Raw genomic sequence first — 12,286 nt, 5'->3', positions numbered from 1 at the left:
TTTGTATTTTGTGTTAATTTATTGTAGCTTTAGGTTAATTGAACAGAAATCATTTTTTCTTCTTGTCCTTGGGTGGGTGCACAGTAGAGACCTTGGCAGAGCTGGCTGTCGGTGTATTAGCAGAGGGGAGGCTGAAATTGAGGGGGGGAAGGCAGACAGGCCGAGCCAGGGTTTTCTGCTGCAGCTTCAGTTCCAGAATCTCAGCAGTCATGGCCACCTCTTTCAAGAGACTTTCAAGGACCAGATCCACCTGGGCTCTCACGACATCTTGTACTATTCTTTCAATAACCTGTGAAGGGCAACACAGTACAGTAAGACGAGCAGGACTGACAAAGATACCAAACGCATGATCAGCACTGCAATATTTCATTTTTTAAGTAACTGTAATTCTAAATATTTAGAATTTTTTCACTGTAATTCTAAATAAAAAGCAAAATCAAAATGTTCAAGTTGTAAAAAAGTTGCTCAATATCTTACACAATTTTTAATTTACACACATCACCATGTACTACTCCAGTGAACTTATATTCCACTTTGTAATATATGCTGCACATTTGAGATACTTTCTCATGATTTATCCAACTCAAAGAATTTCTGATATTTCATCTCACTGAATGTTGTGACAGAATATATGAACACTCCCATTTGTTTTGTAGAACATTCTAGCAGATTAAGGCAGTTTGACTACATGCATAGCAAACAGTTCACACTATACTTTATAGTATATAGTTTCATAAGAAATGAACCTGCAGTGTAGCTGTTCATCACATCATATATAGATAACAAAGAACACAACATTTTGAGTACATTTGCTAAGGGGAAAAAAGATGGTGAGTTGCAGTTAGTTAAATCGTCAAGTCAGAGTAAAATTTAGTCCATGATAGATATAATTTGACATTATTATATTTAATGACAATATATATAGAAATCTGTACAGTAGGTATATTTCATTCTACAGTACATATAGAAATTGTTACCAGGCAAAAGTTCAAACTGTTTATTCCTTTCAAATGATCAAGTTTAACTTTTTTAACAAATTGCAGTGCTCCTACAGTGTCCATTTCTCAGGAATACTGCAGATGTGAATTATTTGTCCAGAAATTCAATTACTCTAAATTTACTTAATCTTAGTCCAAAGAACATCAAATCAAATTAAATAGAAGGTAAAAGGACTACAAGAACACAAAAGGTAAGGCAGTTTACAAAAAAAACAATAAGAAAGTTGTCTGGATATTTTGTTTGCAAGAAAGGATAAATCTGACTGGACTGAAAGCATGTCATTAATTTGCACTTCTGGATTAGATCCAACCCAAGTCATCTCACCATTCCAGATTGTCAGGTAGTCTATTATATTTCCTTTTCCTTCTGCAGAAACCATCACTTCCAAAGACAAATAAACATCATTGCAGTTCTAGTGGTTTGTAATTTTTGCTGTTGTACGTGTCAATATAACATACACACAGCTGTATAAAATATTAGCACTCCATTGGGACAAATGTTTTTGTGGAGATCACTTTAAATAGTATGTCCTATAAAAACATGATGGCATAGTTTAATTAAAGTGCACAAGGTTTTTCATGTTTAATAATCTGTTTAATAAAGTGTTAAATAGAATCAGACATTTCCACAGTTCTGTTCATAAATGCAAATCTTTATGGTATCACAACAAGAAGTCACAATGTCTATAATGCAGTAAACACGAACGTAATAAAACAATAAAGCATACATTTAATCATATTTAAAAATTAAACTGATAGTTAATAATTACTGTATGATACTGATTATCAATTTAGCATTAGATGAGATAACTCCATAGTCTACCATGGTTTTATACACATTTGTATTAAGGTTCTTCTTAGCACAACATTTGCAGTGAGTTATCTAAAAAAAACTTTTTAAAACTATTTTAACTATTTAAAGAAAATCAGAAATATACGTAGGTTTAAAACCCAAATATGCCTATATCTCTGGAACCGTTAAAATTATTTTAATTTAAAAATAAAATTCTGTAGTTATTAAAATGGTCTGTACAGAATCAGATCCAAAATCTTTCCTACCATGAAATTTAAATTGTCTTGCTATTGTTAAAGCCTAATTACTTTTATACGTCACTGTAACTAAGTACCATGGTAGTACTGTGAACAATGTTGTCAAATATTTGGAAGGGCTACATTGCTGCTGTTTCAAGTAGAATCCTTTAGGCTTTCTTCTTCATAGAATGAGGCTGCAGAAAAACAGGAGGGAAGGTTTTATCTTTCATCCAAGTGTGTTTATTGAAGTTGGTATACACTGCAGAAATAATCAGTTTAGGATTCATACCTGCTGGTAAAGGCTATTTGTAGAAAAGTACCCTTTTCCAAATGAACAGGATTGTAAGCAAGGCTATTTTCTCCATAACGATAGCAACACAAAATAGCAGTGCCATATAAAAGGAGACTGGAGTGTATAAGGTGCAAGCTGAAGAATGGACCAGATTCTGTGAGGGATCTCTGCCATATGGCATAAGACACCCACAGATGCAGATGGAACCGTTGGGAAACTTTGCAAACAATAAAGTGAGCCAATGGCCATGCACCTACTTCTGACAATGAATGGAACAGCAGAATCAGAACAGCCACATGTTTTTAGGAGATATAATGTGCTAAACAACTCACCGATGGCCTAGTAACAAACCCAGAGAATATTATTCTACAGGTCTAAACACAAAATAAATAAATGAATACATAAATACAAACATATATACTGTACAGTACACACATTCATAAATATTAAGCTCCTGTATGTCTTACAGTATCTGGTGAGAACTTATTCACAGACACATTCATATATTTAAAAATGTCATATGACATCTTGGCCTAATTGTTCTATTGAATAATCTCTAGCATCACTTAAATCCCTTATATCATCAGTTTTACAATGATGCAAGAGGTATATTATTCATTTTTATAGCTACAAAACAACATCACACTGAAAGTTCTATTATTAACCTTTGGATCATCTTGTAAAAGCAGCATAATTTGTTGGCTTGTTTTTGTCCTTCCTTAGACAGTCTCCCTAGAGTGACATAACTCTTCATATTTGCTTTAAGAAGGATGTTACTATTGTGTTTCCAAATCACTGTATGGTTCTTTAATTTTCTTAGTCTTGTGTATTTAGGAATATCCTTGCTGATTCTTTAACTTTAGTAGAAGGTCTCACTTAATTTAATTCCCCTGATACTTGCTGCTTATTTTGTAAGCAATATAAATATAATATACTGTGACATATATATACTGTATAGGAACAAGTAATAGGTTTATTCCATGCTGAAAAAAAGAAGAAAGAGAACACAACGTTTCGGCCGTGGAGCCTTCTTCAGGTGTCAACCCCAGATGACCAAGATGCCAGGTCCTAGATTAAAAACAAGGGCTTGCTATATCCCCGATGACATACTCAAATCGGAGACCAAAACCTCTGATCTGTAGCATCCAGGAAGACATTCTGAAGGACTAAACCACAATGAGGAAGCCAGACTGTAGTTGACAGACAGAACCTGGTAGGTCCTAGATAACACTAAAATTTAGATCAGTTGAACTACCCTATGATCTGCACGCCACAATCTAGAATCTGTTTTGTTATGAAGACTCATATAAATCTTTGTCTGGAGGGGAAGCAACCACAGGGCCTTGATTGCCCCAGAGGTTGATTTTTTTTCCATTGGGAGTTTATGTTTTTCTCACCTCTGTGTCTCCACGCACATAAAACATCTGGTGTACTGTACATTTTTCTGTAAACTGCTCTGGGGCAGTTATGAAAGAGTTGTAAAGATTTATTTATGAAAAATTTTAATCTGCATTAATTTGCAAAAGACTGCATCTACAACAGTACACACACATTTCATTATTCCAATATCTTTAAAAAATATGCTTTATAAAATACCCTTTCTAAAACTATTAAAGTTAGAAACTTCAAAGTTGACATTTTTATTATCAATTTACCTCTAATACCAGATCAACTCAATCTTTGCTTATACACCATATTTGCTTTTAGTATATGTATACTACAATATGAATTCTATTTATTTTTAAATCTAGGGTACTAACCTTTAACGCCTACAGTAAAATGTACCTGAAGAGTAATATTATGACTCAAGTTGGTGCAGTGGGTACTGGGTTTGTCATCTCTAGACCTACAGGGAATCCCTTCCTGGAAGTTTACACTCATTTCCTTGAGCATTAACATCAAATAAGAAGACACCAGGAAATGAGTCAATATATCCCGGAAGTCTGAGCTTTCAGGTCATGCATCATTTCAACAGGTGCAAAGTGGGACATCTGCTGCAAAAACAGTCAAATGACACATTACAAATGACGAACTAGGAACTTCCTTTAAGAACGAAATAAGAATTTAAACTGGCTTATTTGCTTATTTAGATTAGTCTTCGTTTTTAAATGTCATTGTTTGTTGGTTTCTTTCCTTTTTTTCCCTGTGGAGTTATGACAGATTGTGATGGTAGCTTTAAGTACTCAGTTGATAGACCTTGGCAATGTTAACTTGAAGTAACTAAGCAAAGAGCTCTGCTGGAATGAAACATTAAAGCACTGTTGATTCAGACAATGGGGTTACATAGCACTCTACTACAGAGTGATGTCAAAGCTGTAGAAATGAATTTCGTCTCTTACAGAGTTTCAGAATGTTTTATAGTAATATCTTAACTCAAAAACAACATTTTTCTCTTCATAATATAATCACTATAATATAAGACTATAAAAGAATACATGTTTTTCTTTTTTTGTGGAAGTAGAAAAATAATGAGCTCCTTGTATGTTCTCAAAGGCTAAGGAGGGATTAGCAGTTGCAATGAATAATAATTGCCAATATCATGTATTGGTAATTACTTGACTAAAATGCACAAAAAGAAAGGATTAAGGAAAAGTCAGATGACTTTTTTTTGTCTGTTTTAGCTTTTGCTTTAGTATCTACGCATTCTTCTCTGTTACAAAACTGAGTAAAAAACAGAGAGCTTCTGGCCACTACAATTACCTCTTTTAATTCAGTGTTTAAGATATTGTTGGTTTTTCTGTGACAGTATCATGTTTCTGTTATTAATCAGAAACAATAAGCCCATAGAAACTCGCGGAACTTGAAAGCACTGTACATTAATATAAATCTGTAGAAGTCAAAATGAAGACTCAATTGCAAACAGTACTGCCTCGAACCTAAAAATGTAAATTAAACCAGTATATACAGTGCATTGTGTACCTTTAAAGCTTGTGGCCATGACACTTTGAAGCAACAATTAATATTTTTTACATATATCAGAGCAAACTGAGCAACTGGACAAGGAGGACACTGGTGAGGGATGCTGCTGGAAGTGCAATGACTTTTACAGAGATACAATGACTTAGATGGGAGATGTGTGTCAGTCAACAATATCCAAAACACTTCACAAAGTCTGAATGGCAGGCTGGCATGAAGGAAGCCATTACTTAAAATCAGGCAACTCAAAGTCCTCATTGAATTTGCAACAAAGTACTTGAATGATCGTGCACAAGTATGGCAAAAGGTGCTGTAGACAGATGGGACCAAACTGGAACTTTTCAGTCTAAAAGTCAAGCAATATGTTTGGTGCGGACCCAACACAGCACATTTCCCAGTCAAAACCATCTCCATTATAAAGCATGGTGATGGCAGGATCATGGTCTGGGGATACTTCTCCTTAGCAGGAACTGGAAAACATGTCAGGATAGAAGAAAAAATAAATGGAGCAAAGTACAGACAAAATACTCACTAAAAATTCACCTTTCAGCAAGACAGTGACTCAGAGCAACAGGCCAAAGGTATACTGGAGTGGTTAACAATATGAAAGTGAAAGTCCTTGAGTGGCTCGGTCAAAGTGAAGAATGGAATCCTAATGAGAATCTGTGGAAGGACTTAAGCATAAGTCCTTAAAAAGTCCATAAGCAATTCCTAAGCAAGTGGAGAGAGATGGGAAAATCTGCAAAACTCGCTAATGCACAAAGTTGGTAGAGAGTTACACAAAAAGCCTTGCATTTGTGATTGCTTCCAAAGGTGCTTCTATAACATATTGAGTTCAATGATCTAAATACTTAGAAAATCAGATTCACTTGATAATTTCTGTGTTCTGTGTGGTAGTTTAGAAAAAGCTGCTATCGTGTGTCATGGATGAGATATACCAGAAGAAGGCATAGTGTCAGTCAAGTAAGGGACAATCGTTGAGACAGTGCTAACCAGTGTTACCAGTGCAGAAGTAATGTTATTTGTGCTACTAACTTTACTCAGGACTAACAGACTCAATGGCAGTTTGTGAGATGGGTACATTTATATATTGTAACAATGTGAGGTTGGCACAGTATGGCACTGCCTGAATGAGTCCAATAGAAACTTCAGCTCCCACAATTTTCCTGTTGGGATTGGGAGGAAGATTGGAGGATACTGGTAGGTCACGAGGTCGGAAGGTCATTGAAGAAAATAACACAGGAAGGAAAAAACAACCTCTTGCTCTTTTGGCAATGAAGGATGCTCTTAGCAACCATTTAAAAAAAGAAATAAGATTGAGGGTAGGGGAAAAAATAAAAATCTTCCACATGAGGAAGAAAACGAAACCAGTGGACTGAGAGAGGAGTCCACTATAGTCTGTGTGCTTTTTATGGTAGTCGGCAAGCAGGTTCATTTTCAGTAAAGAATATAATAATAATAATAATAATAATAATAATAATAATAATAATAATAATAAACTTTATTTTACATAGCACCTTTAAAGGTGGCTTCTCAAAGCGCTTTACAGAATGACAACAACAATAAAAAAATAAAAAGAATACACATGATAAAACACAATTACAATATATAGAGAAGACCATGGATGGTGGTACTAAGAAAAGTAGAAGCAGAGGGGTGAAGAATGGAACCAGTTAAGTAAAAGCTCTTCTAAAGAAGAAGGTTTAGAGTCTGGATTTGAAGGAGTTTAGAGAAGGTGACTCTCTGATATCCCTGGGCAGAGAATTCCAGAGCCTGGGTGCATAACAGGAGAAGGCCCTGTCACCCATACAATGTAGACAGGCTTGGGGGACAGTAAGGAGAGCGAAGGTTGCGAGGTGGGGAGTAGGGCGATAATAGTTCAGACAGGTCCTGAGGTGCCAAGCCATACAGGGCCTTATAGGTGAGCATGAGGATTTTAAAGTTCACACAGAATTTTACAGGAAGCCGGTGCAAGGACTCCAGGATAGGAGTAATGTGATCACTTGCACAAGACATGGTCGGGATTCTAGCTGCCGAGTTTTGGACATACTGCAGTTTGTTCAAAGCAGATTTAGATACCCCAGTGAGCAGAGCATTTCAGCTCGAGAGAACACAAATGTGTTGATCAGCTTTTCAGCCACAGTTAGTGATAACATAGGGCGTAGTCTAGTGATATTTCTGAGGTGAAAAAAAGATGTTTTGACAATATGCTGCCTATGTGGGTCGAATTTTAAGCCAGAATCGAAAATCACCCCCAAGGTTTTTCAATTGAGACTGAAACTCATGTACAGAACTATCTACAGATAGGGTTACAGGACTTAACTTAGTACTGCAAGGATGGAGTTTGCGTGTGCTTTGTTTTTCTTTTTAACTGTTAAGGTTTTATATAGAAATCACTCTGCAAAATAAAGATGTACCCCTACATCTGGGTAAAACACATTTTAGCCTTAGCTTTGCACTGGAATAGTGGTCACATACAGATAGGTGGGCAGTCCACTGAAAGGGCTTCCACTTGATGAAACTGCACTAATGAAAATTTTCAACAAACCCTAAACAACTTATGCAGAAATAATGTAAATACATAAAACACAATGGTGTGTCACTCACACATCCTAATACAATTTTCTTTTCCCATAGCTTATCAACACCATTCCTTAGGCAAAAACTACAACAACATAAAAAAAACACAGCTGAGAAGTGTTCTAAAAAAATCTAAAATAACTCAAAATCCCCAAAGCTCAAAAGCTTCCCAGAGAATTCATGAAAAAAGTATAAGGACTCCAAATCTGCAAAATTTGCTCGGTAGTATGGTGACCGAAAGTTTACACAATAGTCTATACAGGGTTTTACTACTGCATTGCACGAGTTTAACAAAAGACACCTTGATTTAAATCCTGCACTTTTAAGTAGTTTATATATCTCAATATTCAGTTTGCTTTTTTCATTGCTTCCCTATATTGCATGCCCACCTACTCATCCATATTCTGGCTGTGGGCGCAAGGCAGGATACACCCTGGATGTGATGCCAGTATTCCCATATTGTCAAGAAAAAAAAAGTGTTTCTCATAAGTATCATCTTAAACATCACCGTTTCCTTCCAAATCATGTTTTTCCTGCCTTCATGCTGTTCCCTACACTGATGTTTGCCCCAGCCTGAATATGGTCTAGTCTTTCGTCTTTTTGAGATACTTTTGCACTTTCTACAGTTCTTGCTAATCCTCCTTTTTTGGCATCATCTGAGAAATTGATGAGTTTCAGAATCCAATTTCTCTACTTATACCATTTTTATAAGGTAAAAAATGACAAGTTTTTTTTAAAAAAAACAACACTTTTAGAATAACTTATTAATGAAGTAAGGCTAAGCCCGTTTACATCTATATTTAATAATAATAAGCCAACATACCTCTCTATCCAAAGTGTGAGAGTATTGTATCTGAAGATCCTTCAGCAGCTTTTCTAGTCTGTTCTCTCTCTGTTGGCCTACGCTGTCCTTGAGGCTCTGGATATCAGCACGTCTCTTGCCCTCAGCCTCCTTCAGTGTGGCCTGTCTCTGCTGGTACTCCCATACCTGGCTGTCTGTGCCCTTAGACAGAGGCTCGGGACATGGGGGCACATAGACCACCAGTTCAGTCACTGTGCTTTCAACAGTCCTCTCTGCACACAGAACAGACTGATACAAGTAGTAGTGCCTGACGTAGGTGTCCATGAGGAATTCAAAGAAGGCTTGGTGGTGATACGGCAACAAGCGAGGCCCACATTGTGACAACTTATTCTGGATGAGGCTGATCACTTGTGATAAAGCTACACCTACGCAAAGAAAAGACGTTTTAAAAAAGACTGGTAGATGAAAATACCTTCGCTTATCTAATTCTGGTCTCCTGTCTGTCCCCCAAGCCAGTCTTCACTCTATGGGTGACAGAGCCTTCCCCTGTTATGCCCCAAAGCTCTGGAACTCTATCCCTTAATATATCAGTCACCTTCCCTGAGCTCTTTCACATATAGACTCAAAACCTTCTTTTTTAGAAAGGCTTATATTTAACTGGTTCTGTGTACCCCTTGACTTTCCTACTGTATTCCTTACCCCCTTTTACTATCTCCTAGCAATGTGTTTTTTTGTCATTTTCTGTAAAGAGCTTTGGGAAACCACTTTTAAAGGCACTATATAAAAATAAAGTGTATTATTACAATAATTATATTTCCTAAGTAAGGGTACTGTACCTACAGGTATAAGAAGAAGGTACCTTTACTTTCAGTGAGAAGTTCTTCTGCTATTCTTCCAACTTGTGTTACAGCCTGCCAGGGGAAGCCTTTTTTCACAGCAAACATGACATTGTCATAAACAAAGTCAAGACAAACACTTTGTCTCAGTTCCTGATCCTCACTGGACTCTTTCCATCTTAACTGCTTCCTTAAATGTTGGATGCCATCTTGTCTCTGTTTTGTCCAAAACAAAAAGGAAAAGATACATTTTATTAACCAAATCATTTTATAATTTCAAAAATATGTTCATTGTCTTTAGAAAATACAATAAATATTTTATTTTATAGAATTTTAGTATTTGCATAACAGACAATAAAGCTACGTGACAGTCCAGAAAAACATTAATCTTCATTTTGCTTTGTTTTCTCTTACTTCATGTATTGTTACACTTGTTGTTGCTTCATTTAATTACAGAGAATATTCCAAAAAATGGAAGCTGATGAAAATACTTTAAGGCATTTAGTATATTGAGGGATATACAGTAGCAGTTAACTAATGTTAATTAGATTAATTTCAGAAGGTATAACATAATACATTTAAGACCTAGTACTACGATTGATACTCTTTCCCAGTGCAACTACCATTAAATAATAAAAGATAATTTCAAGTAAAATATTAATTTTGTACATCACCCAGCAAGAATCTTACACACAGCAGGACATGACCAACTCTCAGCCGTCTCCTATGTAATTACTGAAACTTAGGCAAATGCAGATGATATAAAAAATTTATGGAATCGTGTTTGTGAGTACGTTCTTCTACTTTTTGATACCTGGGCTGGAATAATCTTTGCTGTGCTTCAATAATTTGTCATAATGTTTTGTATGTATAATGCTAAGTGCTAATTTGTCTGATGACCAAAAGACACTTACGTACGCACCTTTCAAAATAGACATGGTAAAAATCACCGGCTGTCTTCTCACTGTAATTTGCAATTATTGCAGTATTTAGCATAGATTGCATAGAAACGATAAACGAGGACGAACTCGAGTTTTGTATGTGTACAGTACCTCCAGTTTTGCTATCTCTCGAATTGCAGCTGTTGTTAAGCACGCCATGGCTACTGCGCCCGTTTCGAGGCGTTCTTGTTTCTAGGGGCAACCACTGATTGCGAAACCACTGAGCATCCGGGTACTCCTGGGCGCCATGATTACCGACATGTGTGCTTGAGCTTTACATACGTTTATTTATAATTAAAAATGTGCGCGTTTACACATTAGCTCCAAAAACCCTTTCAGAATTTCAGCTCGGAACACTGACGTAAAATAATCCTGCTTTGCCAGCGACTGCATTTAGTCTAACGTTTCCTTTTAATCACAAGCAGAAATAATGTTTCGTATTTTGTCCCTTGACCAATGAGGATTTTCTTGCAGGTGAAGTAAGCGGGATATATAGTATTAAGGTTGTTTGTCAACAATAGACCCATGGTAGAAAATAATAGTAATATATTGGTTAGACAACACATCAGTAGGAAAAATAAATTGAATCAATATCGGTCTTAAAGGCGAAGGTTGCGCTCATCTTGTATGTCAGGATGGCCGAGCGGTCTAAGGCGCTGCGTTCAGGTCGCAGTCTCCCCTGGAGGCGTGGGTTCGAATCCCACTTCTGACAAACTTATTTTTCTGTTATGACCATTTATACATTTTTAATTAATCAAATCTAAAAACGATGTTTATTTACTTAACTGTCCTCTAAAGAAAATACCAATTCTAAATTCACTCTGTACTCTACTATATTAAGTAAAAGAATAGTATCGTTTCAGCAGACAGGTTCCACAGCCGAAACGTTTTGTCTCTTTTCCTTTCAGCATGCAAAAAATCTTTAACTGTTCCTTTGCAGCCTACGAATGCTGACACGGCTATCTACTTGAGGAAAATGTTATTTATATTATTTTATATAAATAATATATATATAATTTATCTTGAATTAGGATATCCCTACTAAATAATACAAAAGCCACATACAGAAATTATCAACATAAATTGAAATTAATCAGTTACATTTCTCTTTATGTAAATATTATATAATATTTAACTAGTCTGAATTAATATGAAAAACAGATTGTAAACTGTACATTGAATTTTGCCTATAATTCTTTTTTTCTTTCTTGGCATGTTTTTCATGATCGTCTTATCTGTAGGCCTGGCTGTAGCATATGTTCCCGAATAAATGTCAGTAAATCCCAGGGAAGATAGCTAATTTATTAAATTCCCTACAATTTAGAAACAGTAGCCTCAAATTACGTACTACTACGTGGAATCTGGGGGTTTTGTCTGACCCTGTGCTCTGTGTTCTTCTATAATTCTTCCCTTCATCTCAAAAACATTGCCAGCATTCGGTCTTTCCTTTACAGTATTACACTGCTGCAGAAATCCTGATTCATGCCTTCGTCGCATCTCGGCTGGATTACTGTTAATAACCTTTGCAGTAGTGTCCACACCTGCCCCCTCAACAAACTTCACAGGGTCCAAAACTCAGCTGCTCGACGTCTAACGCGTTCACGACTCCACTGGCTGCCCATTACCGAGCTAATTCACTTCAAAATTGTGCTTTTAACAATAAAGCCCTACACACCCATTCCCCTTAATACTTCTTAGCATCTCTTATTACCCCCTGTGTACAAAGCAGGGCTTCACACGCTGCTGAGGCACATCTTACAATACAAGCGTCTCGGGTTGAGCACGTTTAGCCGCCTTGCTCTACAACTCTGGTATTTACGTCCTTATACTTTCCCGTCATTTTTAATAAACGTTAAGTATTTTACTTAAATAAAATGTAGGCTGAAGAT

The 12,286-nt window shown here is 36.3% G+C and overlaps 1 protein-coding gene across 5 annotated transcripts; it reads right to left on the bottom strand.

Annotated features, from left to right (window-relative positions):
• Positions 1 to 10,579, bottom strand: c2h8orf74 (chromosome 2 C8orf74 homolog). 5 transcript variants are annotated; one of them, XM_015352396.2, is made up of 5 exons: positions 10,509 to 10,579; positions 10,371 to 10,420; positions 9,480 to 9,672; positions 8,642 to 9,045; positions 1 to 289 (listed from the first exon to the last, which is right to left on the bottom strand). In XM_015352396.2, exons 2-5 carry the CDS (start codon positions 10,392 to 10,394, stop codon positions 50 to 52), a joined length of 861 nt encoding a protein of 286 aa, XP_015207882.2. In that variant the 5' UTR covers positions 10,395 to 10,420; positions 10,509 to 10,579; the 3' UTR covers positions 1 to 49. The 5 variants fall into 5 exon arrangements, with proteins under 5 accessions (XP_015207882.2, XP_015207897.2, XP_006626168.2 ...); XM_015352411.2 differs by having other exon boundaries at positions 10,379 to 10,420; positions 10,509 to 10,525; XM_006626105.3 differs by lacking the exon at positions 10,371 to 10,420 and having other exon boundaries at positions 10,509 to 10,578.
• Between the last annotated feature and the right edge of the window lie 1,707 nt (positions 10,580 to 12,286).

Source organism: Lepisosteus oculatus, chromosome 2 (genome assembly GCF_040954835.1).
Source record: "Lepisosteus oculatus isolate fLepOcu1 chromosome 2, fLepOcu1.hap2, whole genome shotgun sequence".
Taxonomy (NCBI): domain Eukaryota; kingdom Metazoa; phylum Chordata; class Actinopteri; order Semionotiformes; family Lepisosteidae; genus Lepisosteus; species Lepisosteus oculatus.
Note: the sequence above shows the minus strand (reverse complement) of the source record. Positions and strands in the feature narration are given on the sequence as shown.